The sequence below is a fragment of the Ovis aries genome, chromosome 1 (genome assembly GCF_016772045.2).
Source record: "Ovis aries strain OAR_USU_Benz2616 breed Rambouillet chromosome 1, ARS-UI_Ramb_v3.0, whole genome shotgun sequence".
Classification (NCBI taxonomy): Eukaryota; Metazoa; Chordata; class Mammalia; order Artiodactyla; family Bovidae; genus Ovis; species Ovis aries.
In genome coordinates this window covers 108189638-108212732 of record NC_056054.1, presented here as the reverse complement: position 1 = coordinate 108212732, position 23095 = coordinate 108189638, and the positions used below count along the sequence as shown (strand labels likewise).

The window sequence follows — 23095 nt, the reverse complement described above, 5'->3', positions numbered from 1 at the left end:
TGAGCCCATTGGTTTCTAGTCATCTGATAAAGCCTCTGCTGCAGACAAAACCTGCCTCTTTCCCTCCTCACAGCACACTTGAAACCAAAGCTGCATATTCCTGTTGCGGGGCCTCCTTCCAGCCTTACATTTCAGTTCACTATCTTCAGCCATCTGGGACATGGCTCTGTTTTTCTTCTTGATCTTTGGTGAGTATTTCTGCTCCTTTGGGTCCAGGCTTCAGAGTACTCTGGAACTTTGATTGGGGGAAGCCTTTCCTTGCCCATCTGGTACAGATCTAGGTATCTTTCAAGGAAAGTCTCTACTCTCCTTTCTCTATATCTGGTAATTATTCTAAATCCCCAAAGCCACTTAATCTATACTCAGTTTATAATCCACCTTGATTACCAGAAAACTTTCTATTTCCCTATATTCACATTATCAATTCAGTAATAATTTATACTATTGCTTTTTCACACAAATTTTCCTAAATGCACTATTTATAATAAGACAAATAAATGGACCATGGGTAACAGCAAGAAAAGGAAGTAGAACTGCAGCACAATCACCTTTCATTGATCATATTGATTCTTCTCAAATGTATTTCATGTGTTTCCCTAGTTTTTCCCAGTTTCTTATTACTCAGATTAATTTAGAGTATTTGAGGATTTTGGAATCAAAGAGATATGGATTTCAATTTTTGCTCTTTGATTTCTTAGCTATCTGAATTTTAAAGTTATCATAGCCCTCCAAAATCTCATTCTCATATCTATGAAGTAATGTTATGTTCCTCAGAGGTTTGTTAAGAGCCTTTCCATAAGATAAAAGAGCCTGCTAGGTCCCTCCCTTAATCAGTCACATCCATTTTAATTTTCTTGATGATCTAGTATACCACTGAAACCTACCGGTCTCTCAGTTGGGCATTTGTGTGTTCTATGCACAGTGCTGGTCACATTTCTAAACACCCATACACCCCTTATGTTACCTAGCAGATAGTTCCCCACCTCCTCTTGTGAAGTTACTATTGAATCTCTTAGGCTTATCTTCAGTTGCATCTCCTTCATGAGTCTTTCTGACCTGTGATACTCATGGTGATCAACCCCACTACAGAGTTCTCAAGTTACCTTTGGGCTATGTCACTTTCACACCTGTCAGGCTCATCACATTCAGTTTCCTTTGCATATATACATGGTTTGTGTTCTTTATTAGACTTGTAAGGTGCTATTCATGATGTAACCTTGAGTTTTAGGCAATTGCAGACAAAGTCTTTTTGAGTCATGTTGCAAAGCAAATATTTGGAAGAAAATATTCCAGGACAAGTCAATGAAATACATGGATTTGCCTAAAAAGCTCTAGGCTGGAAGTCCAATGATATTAACTCCTTCAGAAAGATCCTATAAGATGGGGTGGTATTGGGGGATGAGTTTTGCAGTTCAAAATACTGGGTTTCAGAGACCACTGATAGTCACAGGACTCTCTCTATAGCATTTGCTGTTGTTTAGTAGCTAAGTCGTGTCTGTCTCTTTGCAACCCCCTGGACTGCAGCATGTCAGACTTCCCTGTCCTTCACCATCTCTCAAAGTTTGCATTAGGCTGGAGCCTAATGAGTAGATGAGTCTGATTACACAGAGATCTTGTAGGAAGAAACTCTGATCATTCAAAGATGTGCTGATACTTAAACCTGGAAGTTTGGAAATTAGCCTAGAACTGCTTTCTGAACTCTTAACCAGGTTCAGCAAACCACAGCCTAGAAACTAAGAATGGATATTACATTTTTAAACTATGGGAAAAGTGAAAGGAATAATATTTTGTGACACATGAGAATGACATGAAATTTAAATATAATTGTTCATAAACAAAGGTTTATTGGAACACAGCCAGGCTTATTCATTTACATGTAAGTGGTTGCATTGACAGAGCTGATTGGTTATAACAGAGACTGTATAGCCCATGAAGCCTCAAATATTTGCTATTTGGCCTTTCACACAAAAGTTTGTTGACCATTGTCTGAATGCAGTGTCAGTGAACACAGAAAAATACTGCCATTTTCCTCTATGTGAAAGGTTGCTGCTATGAACAGCAACCTGTGAATGATGCTGGGATTCTTGGCCTCTGGAGGAGAGACATTCAACCTGTGGCCAGTGATGAGGCTGGGTTGCCAGAGCTTTAAAAGTATAAAAGAGATAGAGAAAGCTTCTGATATAGACATCAGAAGAGGAACACTTCCATGAGTAAAACATACTGATGTGTTGAGCCATTATGGGTTCTGAGTCTTCGGTGAACAGACTTGAAGAAAGGTAAATAAGGTGAATACATTAGCATAGCTTAAGGAAAACATTTCCATAAGAAAAATGCATTGGTGAGCTCAAGGTTTGAGAAAAATTAAGTTCAGGTGGAACCAGGTATTGTCATGGCAACACAGAATTTTAAAAGAACCCTCCTTTTAATTTTGTATAGAGAAGGAAAAAATAAAATTGACACTTGTAGTTTGTTTCCCTCAATTGGGGACCCCTAGCCTTCCTGCCTGTTACCCTCTCATATGCCTTTAAAGACATCTTTATCCTCCCCAGCTGTGCATCTGTTGTGGAATCCGGAGTTGCAAAACATACCTCAGAGGACACTCAAGACAGTGGAGTACAGTTTATTATGCCAGCGGATCCAAGGGGAATAGTTCCCAACAAGGACCCTGATGTTTCTGAGAGGCCCAGTTTTATACTCCCACCCTCTCCACCTCCGCTATGTGACTGGTTACATGTTAGCAATCTCTTTGTTGTATATGACTGAATTTTACAACAATTAGGTGCTAGGAGAACAAATAATTAAGATTAAGGGTGGCGTGGGGGGACAATGATTATACATCAAGGGGGATATCTCCATGGTTAATCTTACAGGGGCAGCTTGACCTCAAGTACAATCTCCGTTTGTCATCTGTAGGGAGGGAAGTCTCCAGCAGACCTGGTTTTCACTAGCAATGGTTTTCTCACTCTTGGGCAGGGTTCAGTCCCAGTTCACATCCAGTCTTTAAGATGCATGACAGGCTTCAAGATGGAGTCGCTCTTGCTTCTCTCACACTGGTCCCAACACATCTTCCCAGAAACCTCCAACATGTTTTCCTGTTGGACTCAGATACTACATCACCACACTTCTAGTTTAGGTGGTCATCACCGATCAATCTAATAGATTAAAATAGAAAATCAAATATATCCATGCCAGGGGTAGAGCCAACATCAGATGGAAAGGGAACATGATAGATCTAATTAGGCATGGTAGAATGGGCCTTTTTGGCTCTTAGTTGCCATGTGTTTTTTTAGGCTGGTCATTCTAGGAGGAGAAGGAGGAGAAGGAGAATGTCTCAGCCATGTCTAACCTTGGAGGCTGTGTAATTACCTCTCTGTCCCACAAAGTTCAACAAAACTTTCTAGAGAGTTGTGATTTTGAACAAAGCCTTGGCAATTGACTACTTGATCTCATTCACTTCTTTCTTTCTTTCTTTTTTATTTGCTCAGGCTTTTGCACTGGACCTGGACTTCTAGGTAAGATTTTTTGGGGTCCCAAGAGGGTGGGCTTTCAGCTCTGGAGAGTGGAAATTTTGATTTCCCAGGGCCAGGGAGAGAGGCTGTGGTTCAAAAGAGCCAAAGTAGAATTTCTTTCTGGTTTCACAACCCACCAGTCTAATATGGGTAGATTTCCACTTCCAAAACTTAGATAAAATCTGAGTGGTTTATACTGCAAAGGGATTCCTCTCCATTTGGCCTTTGTGACCCAAGACACTAGCCCAGCTCTAGCTCCATCACCTAACAAAGCAAATGGCTTTCTTTCAGGCTCAGAAGACACCTCACCTCCTGGGAAATAAACTTTCTTTTGCCCTTCTATATTCTACTATTTCCTGGTCCCTCTACCAATTTTAATGTTATCTTTGAACTAGAAATGCACCAGCCTCTGTGCACTTCATGGTTTCATCAGCAGAGTGCAGGCTGGATTTCAGTGGTCACTGGCCACCTATTAAGGATTCTTCCGGCAGAGCACAAACAGTTCAACTGAGGAGAGAATGGGAAGGCACAAAGAGAATTAGTCTGTGGAAGAGGAAGCCTCTGATGGTCCAAAAATCAAAGGGACTGGTTGAGGATTATGAGTTTCTTTGACATTGTCTCTTCAGCCTATTCTTTCTCTTGATAGTAGAGGCTTTATGAGAAAGGGGCAGCTGAAAACTCTGCTATGAATGTGGAGGATCTTGCACCCTGCTGGTTCAATTTGCTTCCTAAAAGAAATGCTGCTTCTGGGTCCCAGTCCAATGCTCCAGATGACCTGGTTTTTCTTCTCTGGCCTCCAGAGTTATGTCTTGCTGCAAGTGCCAGGAGACAGCTGCTCTCTTTATACTCAGAGAGGGAGGACTCACCCCGGGTCCTTGTCTCTCAAGCCCTCAGCTAGTAAAGTAGGCTAAAATGCTGTCTAGGACACTACTGCCCTGATGAGCTCCTTTGTTCTTTTCTCTAGCTTTTAAATCTTTTCAGCCCTTCTTTTCCCTTTAGCTGCACTTCGTTCTCTTTCTGCACTTATTCTCTTTCTCTGTCTTAAACATATTTCTTCTCTCCTACAATGTGATCTAGTCCTCTACTCCATGGAAAAGGAAAACTTATTTAAAACCCGAATTTGAGGGCTTCCCTGGTGATCCAGCAGTTAAGATGCCATGCTTCCAATGCAGGGTGGTGGATTTGATCCCTGGTTGAGGAAGTAAGATCCCACATGGCATGTGGCGTGGCCAAATAAAAAAATAAACCCAGAACTTTATAACTCAAAGTAAAATAAAATAGCCTGAGCATGATCTTGGTATCGAATGTTTGCTAGGGCAAACAATAATGCCTATCCAAACCCTAATCTTAGTTACAATGATCCAGAAGTTATTTCTAGATGGCTTTTCTTGAATTATATATACATGCCTTAAACTTCAGAGTGCAACAATGGGAACTTTTCTTAGTTTTTTATAGTTCAATTTTAATTTTTGTCTCTAACCTCCATTCCTCATGTCATTTTCCTCAAAAAATTATAGAAGAAGAGGAGAGAAACAGAACAAATCAATAAATCAAATAAAAACTTCTCAATGGAGCTTAAAATCAACCAGGTCAGACATTTTTCACCCAACTGCTACTTCTGGGGTTGATGCCAAGTTCTAGGGAGTTTGTGCAGAGTTGAGACAAAGTAGTCAGTAGAAATTTGGGTCTAAGAAATTGTATTTCATTCACAGAGGTGCCTGAGTTGTTCCAGGTAGCCCATATTGTCATATACTGTTCATAGTCTGATAGACCACAGGCCACAAACACAGATCCAAAGGTAATGATATTAAGCCTGTTTTTCCAAGTTTCACCAAGGGCCAAATAAAAATACAGTTTAAATCATCATCATAATAATAAGAGAGTGTAGCAGAACTAGAACTCAGAGATGGGGTCCTGGAGCTCCTCTTCCTTGTCTTCCCTTTTGACCCCTACTTTTTCACCCTTCAATTCTCCACATCTTGAAAATGGTAGTAGAATTCCAAGAAGACTGCATATATGCCTGAGTACTCTCTGGGCCACTACTAATCTGCAGCCAATATCTCCTTTCTTTGCAGAGTCTTCACCCAAAGTGCGACTGGTGAGAGGTCCCCATCACTGTGAAGGGCGGGTGGAAGTGGAACGGAATGGCGAGTGGGGCACTGTGTGTGACGACGGCTGGAACATGAAAGACGTGGAAGTGGTGTGCCGGGAGCTGGGCTGTGGAGCAGCCAAGGGGACACCCAGTGGTAATTTATATAAGCCCCTGGCAGATGAAAAACAAAAGATCTTCATCCAAGAAGTCAACTGCAGTGGGACGGAAGATAAGTTGAGTAAATGTGACCTGCTGGAAGACGTTTATGATTGCTCCCACAGCGAGGATGCAGGGGCAATATGTGAGAGTGAGTATGGCGGGACTTAAAGACTATAAGCCAACTGTCCATACCTCACATGACCACTCTTTGTCCTCTTTATCTTTATTCTCCACCATGAATTAATGGTTAACTGATTCCTTGTCCTTTGCTTCTCACCCTTTTTCAACTGTGGACCCTAGAGACAAAAATATCCTCATCTAGAACTGTTGCTCCTCTTGGTTGAACAGTGGGACTGGTGATAAAGAACCCGCCTGCCAATGCAGAGACTTAAGAGACGTGGGTTCAATCCCTGGGTGGGGAAGATCCCCAGCAGGAGGGCACAGCAACCCACTCCAGTATTCCTGTCTGGAGAATCCAATGGACAGAGGAGTCTGGTGGGCTACAGTCCATAGGGTCACACAGAGTCGGACATGACTGAAGCGACTTAGCACACAGGCTTGGCTGACCTAATGATTTTCTCTTAGTTTCAATCTTAGTTTTTCTTTGTTTCAATCTATCCAAGAACCTGATTCTCTTCTTCACACACACAAACATGCACAGATGTAACAACCACTAAACATTTGTATCTAAAGCTCAGTTAGAGTTGTGGAGAAGAAATGAGCTCCCCAATTATAGTGTAAGTTATTCAGGTCTCAAGGAGCCTATCATCTAGTTAGGCAGACAGGAGATGCTCATAGGAAACCAACACACAACAACTGTGTATATATATGTATGCATGAGTGCATGCTCAGTTGCTTCAGTTGTGTCTGACTCTTTGTGCCTCTATGGACTGTAGTCTGCCAGTCTCCTCTGTCCATGGGATGCTCCAGGCAAGAATACTGAAGTGTGTTGCCATGCCCTCCTCCAGGGGATCTTTTCCATCCAGGGATTGAACCCAGGTGGATTCTGAACTCACTGAGCCACCTTGGAATCCTATATATATACACATTCATATACAGCAATTATGTATATAATATATATGTATTATATATATATTATATATATATAATATATATATATATAATAGACTAGTCCATTAGCCAAATCGCAGTCTAATTGAAAAGGACACAGACACACAGAAAATTATTAATGTATAGAAAGCAAATATATGAAAGGAATAAAGGAATACAACAACAATTTTATATATATATATATAAATATATGCCTATATATATAGGCAGTAGAAATTTGGGTCCTGAGAAATTGTATTCCATTCATATAGGTATCTGAGTCATTCCATGCAGCCCATGTTGTCATATACTGTTCATAGCCTGACAGACCACAAGCCACACATCCAAATGTTGTCCCTCCAGGTACAACAGACTTCTCCCTGGAGGCCTGGCAAACTTAGATCTTCTTTATCACTATATCTCTCTGGGCTGAGAGGACTTGATGGTATTGCTTCAAGCCTATTAAATAGAATCATCTTGAGGACAGCAATGCTAACTATCTTGATCATCACTGTTTTGTGTGTTCATAAAACAGTACTTGGAATGTAGTATCCAGAAGTTTGTTTCCTGATAGGCTCTTCCCTTGTCTCCCTACACAGTCGTCTATACTCCTTGTCTAAGTCTTGGTTTCTTCAGAACTTACCTGGAGACTCTGTGAAGCCCATCTCCCACTCCCAACACATAGAATCTTCTAGACCCAGTTTTAGGGCTCTGAGACTTTGAGGCTCTGACTCTTCCCTTACTCAGCACTCTCTGTATTTCTTCTGAGCTAGGTTCTTGGACATGGGAAAATGTCATAGGAAGTAGCAAAGATGGTTGAGAGTGGATCATTGATATTGAGAGAGAGTCAGGTTGTTAGCCCAGATTATATCTAGACATCTCCATGCTTTCAGTGCAGGGGAAATGGGTTCAATCTCTGGTCAAAGAACCACAATCCCACAGTGGCTAGAATGAAAACCACATTACAGAAGGTTAATCAGGATGAAAAATGACAGGGTTATGTCCCAGATTAAGGGCCAAGATAAAGCCCCAGAAAAGCAACTATGTGAAGTAGAGATAGGCAACCTTCCAGTAAAAGAATTCAGAATAATGATAGGAAGATAATGATAGTAAAGATCATAGGATCTCAGAAATAGAACGAAGGAAATGGAAGAAATATTTACCAAAGACCTGTAAGAACTAAAAAACCGACAGAGATGAACCATGCATTAGAAGGAATCAGTAGCAGAATAACTGAGGCAGAAGAACAGATAAGGGACCTGGAGGACTGTATGGTGAAAATCACTGCCACAGAACAGAATATAGAAAAAAGAATGAAAACAATGAAGACCAGACTAAGAGGCCTCTGGGACAATAGTAAACACACCAGCATTTGCATTATAGGGGTTCCAGAAGGAGAAGAGAGAGAGGAAGGACCCAAGAAAATATTTGAATAATAGATGAAAATTTCCCTAACATGGAAAAGAATAATTGAACAAGTCCAGGAAGTGCAGAGTCCCAGGCAGGATAAATTCCAGAAGGAACACAATGAGACACACACATGGTAATCAAACTGACAAAAGTTAAAGACAAAGATAAAATATTAAAAGCAAGAAGTGAAAAATGACAAATAGCATATAAGGGAACTCCCATGAGGTTGTAAGCTGATTTCTCAACAGAAACTCTACAAGCCAGAAGAGAATGGTATGATATATTTTAAGTGAAGAAAGAAAAACCTGCAACCAAGAATACATTACCCAGCAAGACTCTCATTCAGATTTGATGGAGAAATCAAAAACTTTCCAAACAAGCAAAATTTAAGCGAATTCAGCAGCACCAAACCAGCTTTACAACAAATGCTAAAGAAACTTCTCTAGGCAGGAAACACAAGAGAAGGAAAAGGCGTACAGAAAATAAACCTAAAACAATGAAGAAAATGGTAATAGGATCATATATATTGAAAATTTACTTATATGTAAATGAATTAAATACACCAACCACAAGACTTAGACTGACTGGGTGGATGAGAACATGTGTATGTATGCACTTACACTTATCACAGCACTCTACTTAACTCCCCAAAGTGTATGTAATTATTTTATATTGCTAGCTTAATCATGTTGCCATTATGGCTTGCAGTTGTAGCTATCTTTCATTTTTTGTCTTGGTATTTATTGTGAAACTAACACATCTTTTACTACTGTGATTATGTAACTAGTGGCTGCTTAATACCATTGACCACTTTTCTGGTCAACAGAAAAATAAAAGAATTCCATATCACTATAACTACCTTTTAATAGAAAAACCCATAGTCACTTTTCAAAATCCAGATGCATATTAGAATTATCCTGGAAATTTTTGAAAAATGCAAATGCTGAGGGATTGCTTTTTATCTCCAAAGCTCGAGATGCATTTCTAATGAGCCACCATGTTTAAAAACAACTGGACATATGATGACCTTTTACTTTCATCTAGTCTGTTTCAATTTTTCTATTTCATGTTCAGTGCTTCATGTTTTAGGTTCATTTAGCTTATGTTTCCCAGTTTCTCCGTCATTTATTTGATGTTCTTTCTCAAGCCTTTATCGAGCATAATAGAAAAGCTTTTGTGTACATATATATATAGTTTGTATAATACATGTATTTTAGAAAACATATGATTTTTTGCTAAGCTAAAACACTTATGACATTTTGACTTCACTTGTTTGACCTAGTATGACTAGAATGCTAGATTTCTAATTTATATTCACTCAAAACCTTGGCTTAGTTCGAAATATTTTGGCCTCTAGGATTACTGCTGGTAATCTAGAAAGTTTACTATCTTAGTGATTTAAAAAAAAAAAACAACTGAATGAGGCTTGAAAGTTCTAATCCAATTCTGAAAATATAAAGGAATACTATGTTGTCAAAACAACAACAACAACAACAACAAAAAAAAAACAAAGAAACAGGGAAATACAGATTTTGTTCAAATTTCACACAAAAATGAATATATATATGCCATACTTTATTTGGGAGGAAGGTAATTACAAGACAAACTAAAATTTTATACAATGTATTTATTGATATGAATATTATAACACTGTGCATCTTAATTCCTGTTAGAGAGTGTACTTTTGAAATAATCATATTAAGCACTTATTTGTACCACATCCAAAGGTAGGGATATTAAGCCTGATTTTCCAAGTTTCACCAAGGGCCAAGTAAAAATACAGTTTAAATTATAATAATAATAAAAGAGTGTAGCAGAACCAGAGCTCAGAGATGGAGTCCTGGAGCTCCTCTACCTTGTCTTCCCTTTTGATCCCTATTTTCTCACCCTCCAATTCTCCACATCCTGAAAGTGATAGAAGAATTCCCAGAAGACTGCATATATGCCTGAGTACTCTCTGGGCCACTGCTAATCTGCAGCCAATATCTCTTTTTTTTGCAGAGTCTCCTCCCAAAGTGCGACTGGTGGGAGGTCCCCATCACTGTGAAGGGCGGGTGGAAGTGGAACGGAATGGCGAGTGGGGCACTGTGTGTGACGACGGCTGGAACATGAATGATGTGGAAGTGGTGTGCCGGGAGCTGGGCTGTGGAGCAGCCAAGGGGACACCCAGTGGTAATTTATATAAGCCCCTGGCAGATGAAAAACAAAAAATCTTCATCCGAGAAGTCAACTGCAATGGGATGGAAGATGAGTTGATTAAATGTGGCTGGCTGGAAGACGTTTATGATTGCTCCCACAGCGAGGATGCAGGGGCAATATGTGAGAGTGAGTATGGCAGGACTCAATGACTATACGCCAACTGCCCATAGCCCGCATGACCACTCTTTGTCCTCTTTATCTTTATTCTCCACCATGAACTGTTAATTGATTCCTTGTCCTTCACTTCTCACCGTTTTTCAACTGCGGAAGCCGGAGACAAATATATCCTCATCTAGAACTGTTACTCCTCCTTGAGCAGTGACACTAGTGATAAAGAACCCGCCTGCCAATGCAGAGACTTAAGAGACGTGGGTTCAGTCCCTGGGTGGGGAAGATCCCCTGCAGGAGGGCACAGCAACCCACTCCAGTATTCTTGCCTGGAGAATCCAATGGACAGAGGAGTCTGGTGGGCTACAGTCTATAGGGACACACAGAGTCGGACATGACTGAAGCAACTTAGCACGCACGCTTGGCTGACCTAATGATTTTCTCTTAGTTTCAATCTTAGTTTTTCTTTGTTTCAATCTATCCAAGAACCTGATTCTCTTCTTCACACACACAAACATGCACAGATGTAACAACCACTAAACATTTGTATCTAAAGCTCAGTTAGAGTTATGGAGAAGAAATGAGCTCCCAAAATGTAATGTAAGTTTATCAGTTCTCGAGGAGTCTATCATCTAGTTAGGTAGACAGGAGATGCTCATAGGAAACCAACACACAACAACTGTGTATATATATGTATGCATGAGTGCATGCTCAGTTGCTTCAGTTGTGTCTGACTCTTTGTGACTCTATGGACTGTAGTCTGCCAGTCTCCTCTGTCCATGGGATGCTCCAGACAAGAATATTGGAGTGGGTTGCCATGCCCTCCTCCAGGGCATATTTCCACTCAGGAATTGAACCTAGCCAGGTCTTCTGAGTCTCCTGCATTGCAGGTGGATTCTGTACCCACAGAGTCACCTGGGAAGCCAATATATATAGACACACACACACACACACATACAACAATTATATGCATATAATTGCTGTATTTGTTTATTCCATTCATATATTTGCTGTGTATGCATTAATGATTTTAGGTGTGTCTATCTACTTTTCCATTAGACTGTGATTTGGCTAAGGGACTAGTTTATGTTTTCTTTGTTATCCCACAGTTTTTTATCAGACAAACAGTCACCAAATATTTGTGCCTGATGCTGAAGTCTCATTCTTATTTCTGAGAAAGATTCAGAGTTAGGAGCCCCCTTATGTGGGAAGGCTGTGTTCTTGCGGGGAGCAGAGACTTAATCTTTCTTTTCCCACAGTTCCAGAGACCGTGAGGCTCGTTGGTGGCCCTGGGCGCTGCAAGGGGCGCTTGGAGGTGAAGCACCAAGAGCAATGGGGCACTGTGTGCAAAACAGGCTGGAATCTCTCAGCTGCGAAGGTGGTGTGCCGGCAACTGGGGTGTGGGAAGGCCACACTGATCAAGAGATGCTGTAACAAGGATACCCAGGGCCAAGGACTTATCTGGCTGAGCAATGTATCATGCTCAGGACGGGAAGGATACCTTCAATACTGCCTTTCTGGGCTTGAGGGGAGTAATAACTGCACCCATGATGAGGATACATGGGTCGAATGTGAAGGTAATGCCTATAAGTCCAGGGACTAGGATTATTCATGAATTTGATTAAATAGAGTTCTATTCAATCATTGTTTATAAAGAACTACTCTGGTAGCTGAGCTGGTAAAGAATCTGACTACAATGCAGGAGTCTGGTTTGATTCCTGGGTCTGGAAGATCCCCTGGAGAAGGGATAGGCTACCTACTTCAGTATTCTTGGACTTCCCGGGTGTGTCAGATGGTAAAGAATCTGCCCGCAGTGTGGAAGACCCGGGTTCAATCCCTGGGTTGGGAAGATCCTCTGGAGGCGGTCAAGGCAACCCACTCCAGTATTCTTGCCTGGAGAATCCTCATGGACAGAGGAGCAGAGTCAAACAGGACTGAGTGACTAAGCTCAGCACCCATGCATCAAATAACCATGGCAAAGCTATTTAATTGTGCTGCTCATCAATTCTCTTGTTTTTATTTTTATTTATTTTTTTTAAATTCTCTTGTTTTTTTTTTAATTTTATTTATTTATTTTTTTAATTTAAAAATCTTTAATTCTTACATGCGTTCCCAAACATGAACCGCCCTCCCACCTCCCTCCCCATGGAGCTAATGATACTTACCTTTGTACATGAAAATGCTTTAAGCAGTATTAACTGCTAGATTAATATAAAATATTATTATATTGAATTGTATATAATAAGGATAAGACACACAATTCCATGTACTTGTTGAACTCTTCAATTAAAAAAAAAACTACTAGAAAGTCGTTCATAAGTATTAGACTTTTATAAACTAGATGGGAAAGTAAAATGCCTTAGTTAAGGAAACAGACCTGGGATACATGGATTGGAAATTAGAGCAAGGGCTATGATCACAGAAAAACAGGCAGGTAGAGAGCTTCAGAAGTGTTGATGGGATTTGAATGAGGATGTAGATAATGTGTTTTTTTTTTTTTTTTTTCTTCTTTCCATGCCCTACTCCATCTCCTGACCCTGCAGATCCCTTTAAATTGAGGCTGGTAAATGGAGACACCAGCTGCTCTGGGCGACTGGAGGTGCTGCACAAGGGCATATGGGGCTCTGTCTGTGATGATGGCTGGGGGACAAAGGAGGAGCAGGTGGTGTGCCAGCAACTGGGCTGTGGAAAGCCAATCTTTGTACCTGCCAAAGCACGGAGAAAGTTTGTCCCTGGAGATGGGCGCATCTGGCTAGATGATGTCCATTGCAAAGGGCAAGAGCAGTCCCTGGAGCAGTGTCAGCATAGGTCCTGGGGGTATCATGACTGCAACCACAAGGAAGATGTGGTCGTATTCTGCTTGGGTAAGCCCTGTAGATTGGGTAGTCCCCATGGGGACTGGTATGGAGGGTGGTGAAGAAGCGGGTGGTGGGGTGTGAACTCTGAGGGTAAGGGTCATTCTACTAGTGCTGCACAGCTGCCCATAACTGTCACCTATTTTGTGTTACTTCAAGGAATTACTTGAGAATCCTAGTCATGGATAGAATGATAATAACAGTTTAAAAATCCTGTGCTATACAGTTATTGAGTGTGAGAACAAAAGAGGTTTTGAAAATTATTGAATTGACACCTTATTTTAAATCTGAAGAGAGTAAGAGTCAGAGGAAATAAGCAACTTTCCAAAATCATAAAAATTGTTTTCAAACGATGGAGCAGAACTAAAATGATCAGTCTTGGCTTAGCTCAGGATTAGTTGACTTAGAGGACCCCAGGCCTCAAACAGTAAGTTAAAACTGTAGAAGATGGTTCCACCCCCTTCTACCTATTGTCACTAGCCAGATTTTAAATTAATCTGTGGGAATGAGGCTGGAGGAGGGGCTCTTTGTGGATATCCATGAGAGTGTCTTTTCAGAGAAGCCAGGATTCCAGCTGTAAGTTGTAGACCTCCCACTATTGTTGGGCTTCCCTGGTGGCTCAGCTGGTAAAGAATCTGCCTGCAATGTGAGAGATCTGGGTTTGATCCCTGGGATGGGAAGCTCCCCTGGAGAAGGGCAAGGCTACCTACTCCAGTATTCTGGCCTGGAGAATTCCATGGACAGTATAGACCATGGGGTCTCAAAGAGTTGGACACGCCTGAGTGACTTTCACTTTCACTTCACAGGAGGGTAAAGGAAGAAATCTTGTCCCTATATGAGTCAGGAAATTCAAAACACAGCCCTTGAGTGGCTGACTCAAGAGAGTCACAGCTCTGAAGCCCAGCTTTGTGGCATGCAGTGTGGGATGAGGCATACAGGGCTGCCTGGTTACCTACTCAGGGAATTGTGTAAGAGCTGAGAGATGATCAAAAATATGAAGAGCAGCTAGTGCCCAGAAAAGGGGGGCTTTATTGATGGAAGACTAGTGTTTGAGTCAAGTCTGCCATACTGAGGCTAGTTATTCTTAGCTAGTCCAAAGGAGATACTTGCTCCGTTTCTCTCGAAGAGTTTTGTGATTGTGGAGGGTGAGTAGTGCTAATATAAGTGAATATGGTTTGTGACTCACATGGGAGCTGGTTGAATAAGTCTAGGGCACTGAACTAGACTCTGACGTGGTTCATATCAGTGTGAGATAGGTACGTAATTAGGATCTGGGAGGGTCTCCCTTTCCTATTCTGGGAACCAGTCTTCTTTCTTGACTGTACAGGAATGGCGGAGAGGAGCTACCCTGTGTCCAAGGTCAGTGGCGTCCGGGAAGAGCTACCCAGCGTCCGAGGTCAGGGGCGGCTGCCGGGAGGAGACACCCCGCATCCGAGAGGAGACACCCTGCATCCAAGAGGAGACACCCCGCGTCCGAGGTCAGGGGCGGAGGCGGAGAAGAGTTAGCCCACATCCGAGGTTAGTGGCGGCCGGGCGGAGACACCCCAGGTCCGAGGTCAGGGGCAGCCGAGAGGAGCTACCCCGCGTCCGAGGTCAGGGGCGGCTGGGAGAAGCCACCTCATGCCCGAGGCCAGGGGCAGTGACCCTGAGGAGCCACCCCGAGCCCAAGGCCAGGGTCGGCAGCTGGGAGGAGCCACCCAGGCCTGAGGCCTGGGCCACTGGAGAAGGGAATGGCAAACCACTTCAGTATTCTTGCCTTGAGAACCCCATGAACAGTATGAAAAGGCAAAATGATAGGATACTGAAAGAGGAACTCCCCAGGTCAGTAGGTGCCCAACACGCTACTGAAGATCAGTGGAGAAATAACTCCAGAAAGAATGAAGGGATAGAGCCAAAGCAAAAACAATACCCAGTTGTGGATGTGACTGGTGATAGAAGCAAGGTCCAATGCTGTAAAGAGCAGTATTGCATAGGAACCTGGAATGTCAGTTCCATGCATCAAGGCAAATGGGAAGTGGTCACACAAGAAATGGCGAGAGTGAACGTCGACATTCTAGGAATCAGTGAACTAAAATGGACTGGAATGGGTGAATTTAACTCAGATGACCATTATATCTCCTACTGCGGGCAGAAATCCCTCAGAAGAAATGGAGTAGCCATCATGGTCAACAAAAGAGTCCGAAATGCAGTACTTGGATGCAGTCTCAAAAACGACAGATCTCTGTTCGTCTCCAAGGCAAACCATTCAATATCACAGTTATCCAAGTCTATGCCCCAATCAGTAATGCTGAAGAAGATGAAGCTGAACGGTTTTATGAAGACCTACAAGACCTTTAGAGCTAACACCCCAAAAAGATGTCCTTTTCATTATAGGGGACTGGAATGCAAAAGTAGGAAGTCAAGAAACACCTGGAGTAACAGGCAAATTTGGCCTTGGAATGCAGAATGAAGCAGGGCAAAACTAACAGAGTTTTGTTAAGAAAATGCACTGGTCATAGCAAACACCTTCTTCCAACAACACAGGAGAAGACTCTACACATGGACATCACCAGATGGTCAACACTGAAATCACATTGATTATATGCTATGCAGCCAAAGATGGAGAAGCTCTATAAAGTCAACAAAAACAAGACCAGGAACTGACACTGGCTCAGATCATGAACTCCTTATTACCAAATTCAGACTGAAACTGAAGAAAGTAGGGAAAACTGCTAGACCATTCAGGTATGATCTAAATCAAATCCCTTATGATTATACAGTGAAAGTGAGAAATAGATTTAATGGCCTAGATCTGATAGATAGAGTGCCTGATGAACTATGGAATGAGGTTCGTGACATTGTACAGGAGACAGGGATCAAGACCAAGAAATGCAAAAAAGCCAAATGGCTGTCTGGGGAGGCCTTACAAATAGCTGTGAAAAGAAGAGAGGTGAAAAACAAAGGAGAAAAGGAAAGATATAAGCATCTGAATGCAGAGTTCCAGAGAATAGCAAGAAGAGATAAGAAAGTCTTCTTCAGTGATCAATGCAAAGAAATAGAGGAAAACAACAGAATGGGAAAGACTAGAGATCTCTTCAAGAAAATTAAAGATACCAAGAGAACATTTCATGCAAAGATGGGCTCAATAAAGGACAGAAATGGTCTGGACCTAAGAGAAGCAGAAGATATTAAGAAGAGGTGACAAGAATACATGGAAGAACTGTACAATAACGATCTTCACGACCCAGATAATCATGATAATGTGATCACTAATCTAGAGCCAGACATCTTGGAATGTGAAGTCAAGTGGGCCTTAGAAAGCAACACTAGGAACAAAGCTAGTGGAGGTGATGGAATTCCAGTTGAGCTGTTTCAAATCCTGAAAGATGATGCTGTGACAGTGTTGTACTCAACATGCCAGCAAATTTGGAAAACTCAGCAGTGGCCACAGGACAGGAAAAGGTCAGTTTTCATTCCAGTTCCAATGAAGGGAAATGCAAAAGAATGCTCAAACTACCACACAATTGCACTCATGTCACATGCTAGTAAAGTAATGCTCAAAATTCTCCAAGCCAGGCTTCAGCAATACGTTAACTGTGAACTCCCTGATGTTCAAGCTGGTTTTAGAAAAGGCAGAGGAACCAGAGATCAAATTGCCAACATCCACTGGATCATTGAAAAAGCAAGAGCGTTCCAGAATCACATCTATTTCTGCTTTATTGACTATGCCAAAGCCGTTGACTGTGTGGATTACAATAAACTGTGGAAAATTCTGAAAGAGATGGGAATACAGACCACCTGACCTGGCTCTTGAGAAATCTGTATGCAGGTCAGGAAGCAACAGTTAGAACTGGACATGGGACAACAGACTGGTTCCAAATTGGAAAAGGAGTACGTCAAGGCTGTGTATTGTCACCCTGCTTATTTAACTTATATGCAGTGTACATCATGAGAAACGCTGGACTGGAAGAAACACAAGGTGGAATCAAGATTGCCTGGAGAAATATCATTGACCTCAGATATGCAGATGACACCACCCTTATGGCAGAAAGTGAAGAGGAGCTAAAAGCCTCTTGATGAAAGTGAGAGGAGAGCAAAAATGTTGGCTTAAAGCTCAACATTCAGAAAATGAGGATCATGGCATCTGGTGCCATCACTTCATGAGAAATAAATGGGGAAACAGTGGAAACAGTGTCAGACTTTATTTGAGGGGGGCTCCAAAATCACTGCAGATGGTGATTGCAGCCATGAAATTAAAAGACGCTTACTCCTTGGAAGAAAAGTTATGACCAACCTAGATAGTATATTCAAGAGCAGAGACATTACTTTGCCGACTAAGGTCCATCTAGTCAAGACTATGGTTTTTCCAGTGGTCATGTATGGATGTGAGAGTTGGACTGTGAAGAAGGCTGAGTGCCGAAGAATTGATGCTTTTGAACTGTGGTGTTGGAGAAGACTCTTGAAAGTCCCTTGGACTGCAAGGATATCCAATCAGTCCATTCTGAAGGAGATCAGCCCTGGGATTTCTTTGCAAGGAATGATGCTAAAGCTGAGGCTCCAGTACTTTGGCCACCTCATGCGAAGAGTTGACTTATTGGAAAAGACTCTGATGCTGGGAGGGATTGGGGGCAGGAGGAGAAGTGCACGACCGAGGATGAGATGTCTGGATGGCATCACGGACTCAATGGACGTGAGTCTGAGTGAACTCCGGGAGTTGGTGATGAACAGGGAGGCCTGGCGTGCTGCGATTCAGGGGGTCGCAAAGAGTTGTACACGACTAAGCAACTGAACTGAACTTGAGCTTGAATGAAATAATCCCTTCTTGACATGTCCCCATCCTTACTGTACATTCTTCTTCTCTTTACAGAAGAGCTGCCTGACATTTGATGTTTGGCCTGACTCCAGCAGTGCCTGAGTGTCCTTTGCTTTCTCCTGTTCTCAAATGGCTTAGTGCAAGCACTGGGCCTGCAGGCTCAGCTACCACTCCCTCAGCCCCTCAGCAAGAATCTGAACACTCTTTGCTCTGAGTCAAGCACCCCCATCATCTCCCGGAGATATGAGTTGTTGAATTTTGTCTCGCCAAGGAAGATGACCTCCCAGTCACCTGCTCCTCACTGTCGACCCTCTGGCATTGATTCTGGCCCCTCCTGCTTTTTTTCAACCAGCCTGGGATCCCCAGGTCTGTTCCTTTGACCACTATAGGACATTTCTAAGACCAAACCTACATGTCTATAAAGAACACGAAAGGAAGGAGACAACAAAAGGAAAATTTGAAGGGGAATATGGGTAAATAATGAGCTGAAACTTGAGGGAAAGCTCTTTGAATGTTTTTTTCTCAAGCCTTCAACACTTTTTCTTAACCTTCAACAATTAACATCTCACTATTCTGTTTTCTGATAAAAGAAGACACATTCTTTCAAGAGCAGAGCAGTATCCTATAATCCTACACCCTTTCATGACACTTGGAAAAGAAATATTACACCCTTTGAATGCCCATAATAAAATACCTTTGTTGACTATCCATATACAACTTGCCAACATGGTGTGCATTTAACATTAATCCCACAAATGTATTGTAATTTTCCCAAGGAAAAATGTATGGACCTGTGACTAGAAGGGAAAGGAAGAGATGCAGAAAGAATTTGGGGGAATCCATCGTTGTGCTTCATGCCAATCGGATGATATCATTTTAATTTTGTCAGCTCAGATTTCAGGGTGTGTAAGTCAGATGCAAGACAGGATGATACTAAGGAGAGAATCATGGCTTGGTTCTAAAAATTGACAACATCAGGCTCTGAGACTGAGTTGAGTACCTGTTATGTGTCTGCATTTATGGTGGCTCAGATGGTAAAGTGTCTGTCTACAATGCGGGAGACCTGGGTTCGAGCCCTGGTTTGGGAAGATCCCCTGGAGAAGGAAATGGCAATCCACTCCAGTACTGTTGCCTGGAAAATCCCATGGACAGGGGGCCTGGTACACTACAGTCTATGGGACCGCAAAGAGTCGGTCACGACTGAGTGATTTCACTTCACTTCTTTCACTTCAAAGTCTCAAGAGTTGCCTCTCTGTGTGATACGCTCTTTCTACCCAAGGGGAAAGCAGGTGTGTCAGTTTTACAGGGGTGGCCTTTCAGGTAGGATTAGGTAGAAGAGAACCTGCTGGCAGATGCAGTGATGTGTGTAATACAGCTCTCTCCTCTGGATGGAGAACTTTCTCTCTATTTCCTATCATGGGAAAAATAGGGAAAATTAGCTTCATAAAAGAGAAGAAGATGACCTAACAGACACTTTGGTATCTATCATGTCTACTCAAAGAGATTTTGCCTCTGTTTGATCAGTTATCTCAGGTCTTCCTGATTTTCCCCACAGATTAGTATCATGTTCCCTAAACCATGTAATATCAATTGAGTTGGCAAAAAGTTCATTTGGATTTTCCCATAACATCTTATGGACAAATCTGAATGAACTTTTTGACCAACCCAGCAGAATCTAGAGACCTGCTGAACTGCCTTGATTGAGTCATTGAAAAGCTCTTTTATCCTAAGTAGAGTAGAACAAGGTTGGAATTTCACAAAAGAAACTTTGATTTCCTTTAAATTTTACATTAAAATTTCTTTTGTAAAATTCTAACCAATAAGACACCCGAGAACCAATCAGATAAAAGCAACAGCTGTTGGAGTAAGCCAACTGATCCAAAAAAGCAATAAGGCAAAACATGACAAAAGCCTAAAAGGTAGTCTTAGAGGTCTAATTAGAATGTGTCATTAAAGAGGAAATTGAGAAGCTGAAGGACAAGGTTGACACTGGCCTGCTAGCACAGTGCAGGAGAAAAGTGTCCCCTGGCCCAAGAATATGGCTGTTATCTTGATTTCTAAAGTGGACATGTGTAAAAACAGTGTATCAGAGCCTGAAGAAATTAGCATAGTGACAACAACCTTGTGCTCACGAACAGTCATGTGTTTCTTCTTCCTGGACATGCCACGAGTCTATCCCAGGTTTGTCTTACTAGAAGGTGCCCCTGCCCTGGCAAGGCAGTGGAGTAAAGTGGAGCTCTGCATTCAATGAAAATGTTACCCCTTGAGTATTTTAGGAGTTGCCAGTTGGCATATGCGTTATGCCCAAAGAACCTGTTCTGTAATTGGCATCTCCTGACCCTTGCCCCATTCCAGATTCTAGCAACTGCCAAACTGCTCAGCACGCACATGCTCACTACACATTCCTACAGGAGTCCTGGGCAGCTGTGGGCCTCCAGGCCTGTGGAGCTGGAGCCAAACACCAAGCACCTACATCATCTCCAGTAGGGAGGGAGACACTTTTCTCCTGGACTGGAAATTTACCCTGAGGCTGCAGCTGCAAATTGGCCCCACTCAGTCCCCATCAGGACTTGTTTCCTTGTGGTCCCAGGCTTCTCCAGCCACCAGGGCTGCCAGGTGTCCTTTTGTCTAGGTGGGGCCATTCTTACAGTGGAAATTATTTACGCCACCTTCACATCAAGGCATTTAACAACAATATGCCTTCTCCATGCTGTTTCTCTTCCTAACTGACTTGTTAGAGAAGATCCCAAGGTTCTCAGTTCAGTTCAGTGGCTCGTACTTGTGGGTTCAGTCCCACCCAGCTCTAAAGGAATTCTATATAAGATAGGTGCACATTAAAATCCTTGTCCCAGCAAAGTCCTGGGAATGAGCCTTCCTGGAAAAATAGTCTATCTCATTATTATGGTTATGGGTGCCTGATTGACTTAGTATCCTATTAGCTGTTCAGATTATCTTTTCATAATGCAAACTCCAAATAGACAGAATACTTACTTCCTGCCAGGTTTTTCTCTCAGAGACCCTAAAGCCCCTCTCTGAGTACTATAGTGAAGACTCAGAGAGGGTCCCTCCTTCAAGGGATCTTTGCAACCCAGGGATTGAACCTATATCTCTTATGTCTCCGGTATTGGCAGGTGAGTTGTTTGCAACTAGCACCACCTGGAAACCCCTCTAAAATGCATATGCTCCTTCATTTTGTGTGTCTATGTGTGTGTGTCCTTAGCACAATGCTCTTTCTGGCCAAAACAGCTTTCTTTTTCTTTCTTCATGTTCTTGACTCTGTTAATAAAATACTATAGTCTGGAGAAAACTTTATCTTTAGTTTTCTCTCCTTTTCTTTCACTTAATTTTCTGTATGAGTTGGGGAGAAATATATCTCAGTCTTGAAGCTTGAGCTCTCTGGTACCCACAAGATATATGAAGTTTTTCTCCTTCATATATGGTCAGTAGGGCAGGTGTGACCCCTGAAGGATAAAGATAAATGCATAGGGTCTTGGATCCCAGTTGCAACCTAATGTAGATTCCTCAACAGTAAAGCTAATATTCTGAGCCTTTTCTGAATTCTGTGTCTGTTACTGCATCATTTCAGAATCTGCAGAAGATAGAATGTGAGTAATAAGCATTTACAGAGCTAATTATAACTTTTCATCATCCAGATCCTACTAATACTTTTATATCATCTAGTGTTTTTAAAATTCAACATCAGTGTCTCCTGACATCTGACCACCACATAGGCTGTGATTCAGTCATTCCATAGTAGTTCTTACTGATTAACAGGTAATACTCTTTCATTTGTCTGCATATGTACGACAAAGTCTTTTGTCATTCTGATTCTCCATTCTATTTATTCTTTAATTCCTGTTCAACTGTCATCATCTCTCTGAAGTCTATTATTAGCTCCAAGTAAAGGTGATCATTTCTTCAACTGTGTTCCCAAGGTTTCTTATACTTCCCTTTCTTACAGCTGTGTTTACATGCTATTACAATTAGTTCAGTTTAGTTCAGTCATTCAGTCGTGTCTGACCCACTGCAACCTCATGGATTGCAGCACAACAGGTTTTCCTATCCATCACCAACTCCTAGAGCTTGCTCAAATTCATGTCCATCGAGTCAGTCATGCCATCCAACCATCTCATCCTCTTCTCCTCCTGCCTTCAATCTTTCCCAGCATCAGGGTCTTTTGCAATGAGTCAGTTCTTCAGCATCAGTCCTTCCAATGAATATTCAGGACTAATTTTCTTTGGGATGGAACAGTTTGAACTTCTTGCAGTCCAAGCGACTCTCAAGAGTTTTCTCTAGCACTACAGTTTTAAAGCATGAATTCTTGGGACTCGGCCTTCCTTATGGTCCGACTGACATATCTGTACATGACTATTGGAAAAACCATAGCTTTAACTATACGAACTTGGAAAAGCCATAGCTTTAACTATACAAACCTTTGTTGGCAAAGTGATGTCTCTGCTGTTCAATATGCTGTATAGGTTTGGCACAGCTTTTCTTCGAAGGAGCAAGTGTCTTTCAATTTCATGGCTTCAGTCACCACCCACAGTGGTTTTGGAGCCCAAGAAAATAAATTCTGTCACTATTTCCACTGTTTCCCCATCTATTTGTCATGAAGTGATGGGGTCAGAAGCTATGATGTTAGTTTTTTTAAAGCTGTATTTCAAGCCAGCTTTTTCACTCTCCTTGTTTACCCTCATCAAGAGGCTGTTTAGTTTTTTCTTTCCACCATTATTGTTATTGAAGTATAGTTGATTTACAATGTTGTGTTAGTTTTCACTGTATAGCAAAGTGATTCAGTTATACAAACGCTATTTTCAGATCCTTTTCCCTTATAGGTTATTACAAATGTTGAATATGTTATGCACCGAGCCCGTATCTCCGAACCGACCAAGAGAGCGAACAAGTCCACCATGGTAATGCA

The 23095-nt window shown here is 41.9% G+C and overlaps 1 protein-coding gene across 1 annotated transcript; it reads left to right on the top strand.

Moving 5' to 3' along the window:
• The first annotated feature begins 55 nt into the window (after positions 1 to 55).
• LOC101113122 (CD5 antigen-like) lies at positions 56 to 18884 on the top strand. The gene is made up of 8 exons (XM_027976731.3): positions 56 to 188; positions 3486 to 3512; positions 5585 to 5908; positions 10222 to 10545; positions 11787 to 12104; positions 13071 to 13391; positions 14710 to 14900; positions 18229 to 18884. Exons 1-7 carry the CDS (start codon positions 161 to 163, stop codon positions 14886 to 14888), a joined length of 1521 nt encoding a protein of 506 aa, XP_027832532.1. The 5' UTR covers positions 56 to 160; the 3' UTR covers positions 14889 to 14900; positions 18229 to 18884.
• The last annotated feature ends 4211 nt before the right edge of the window (positions 18885 to 23095 follow it).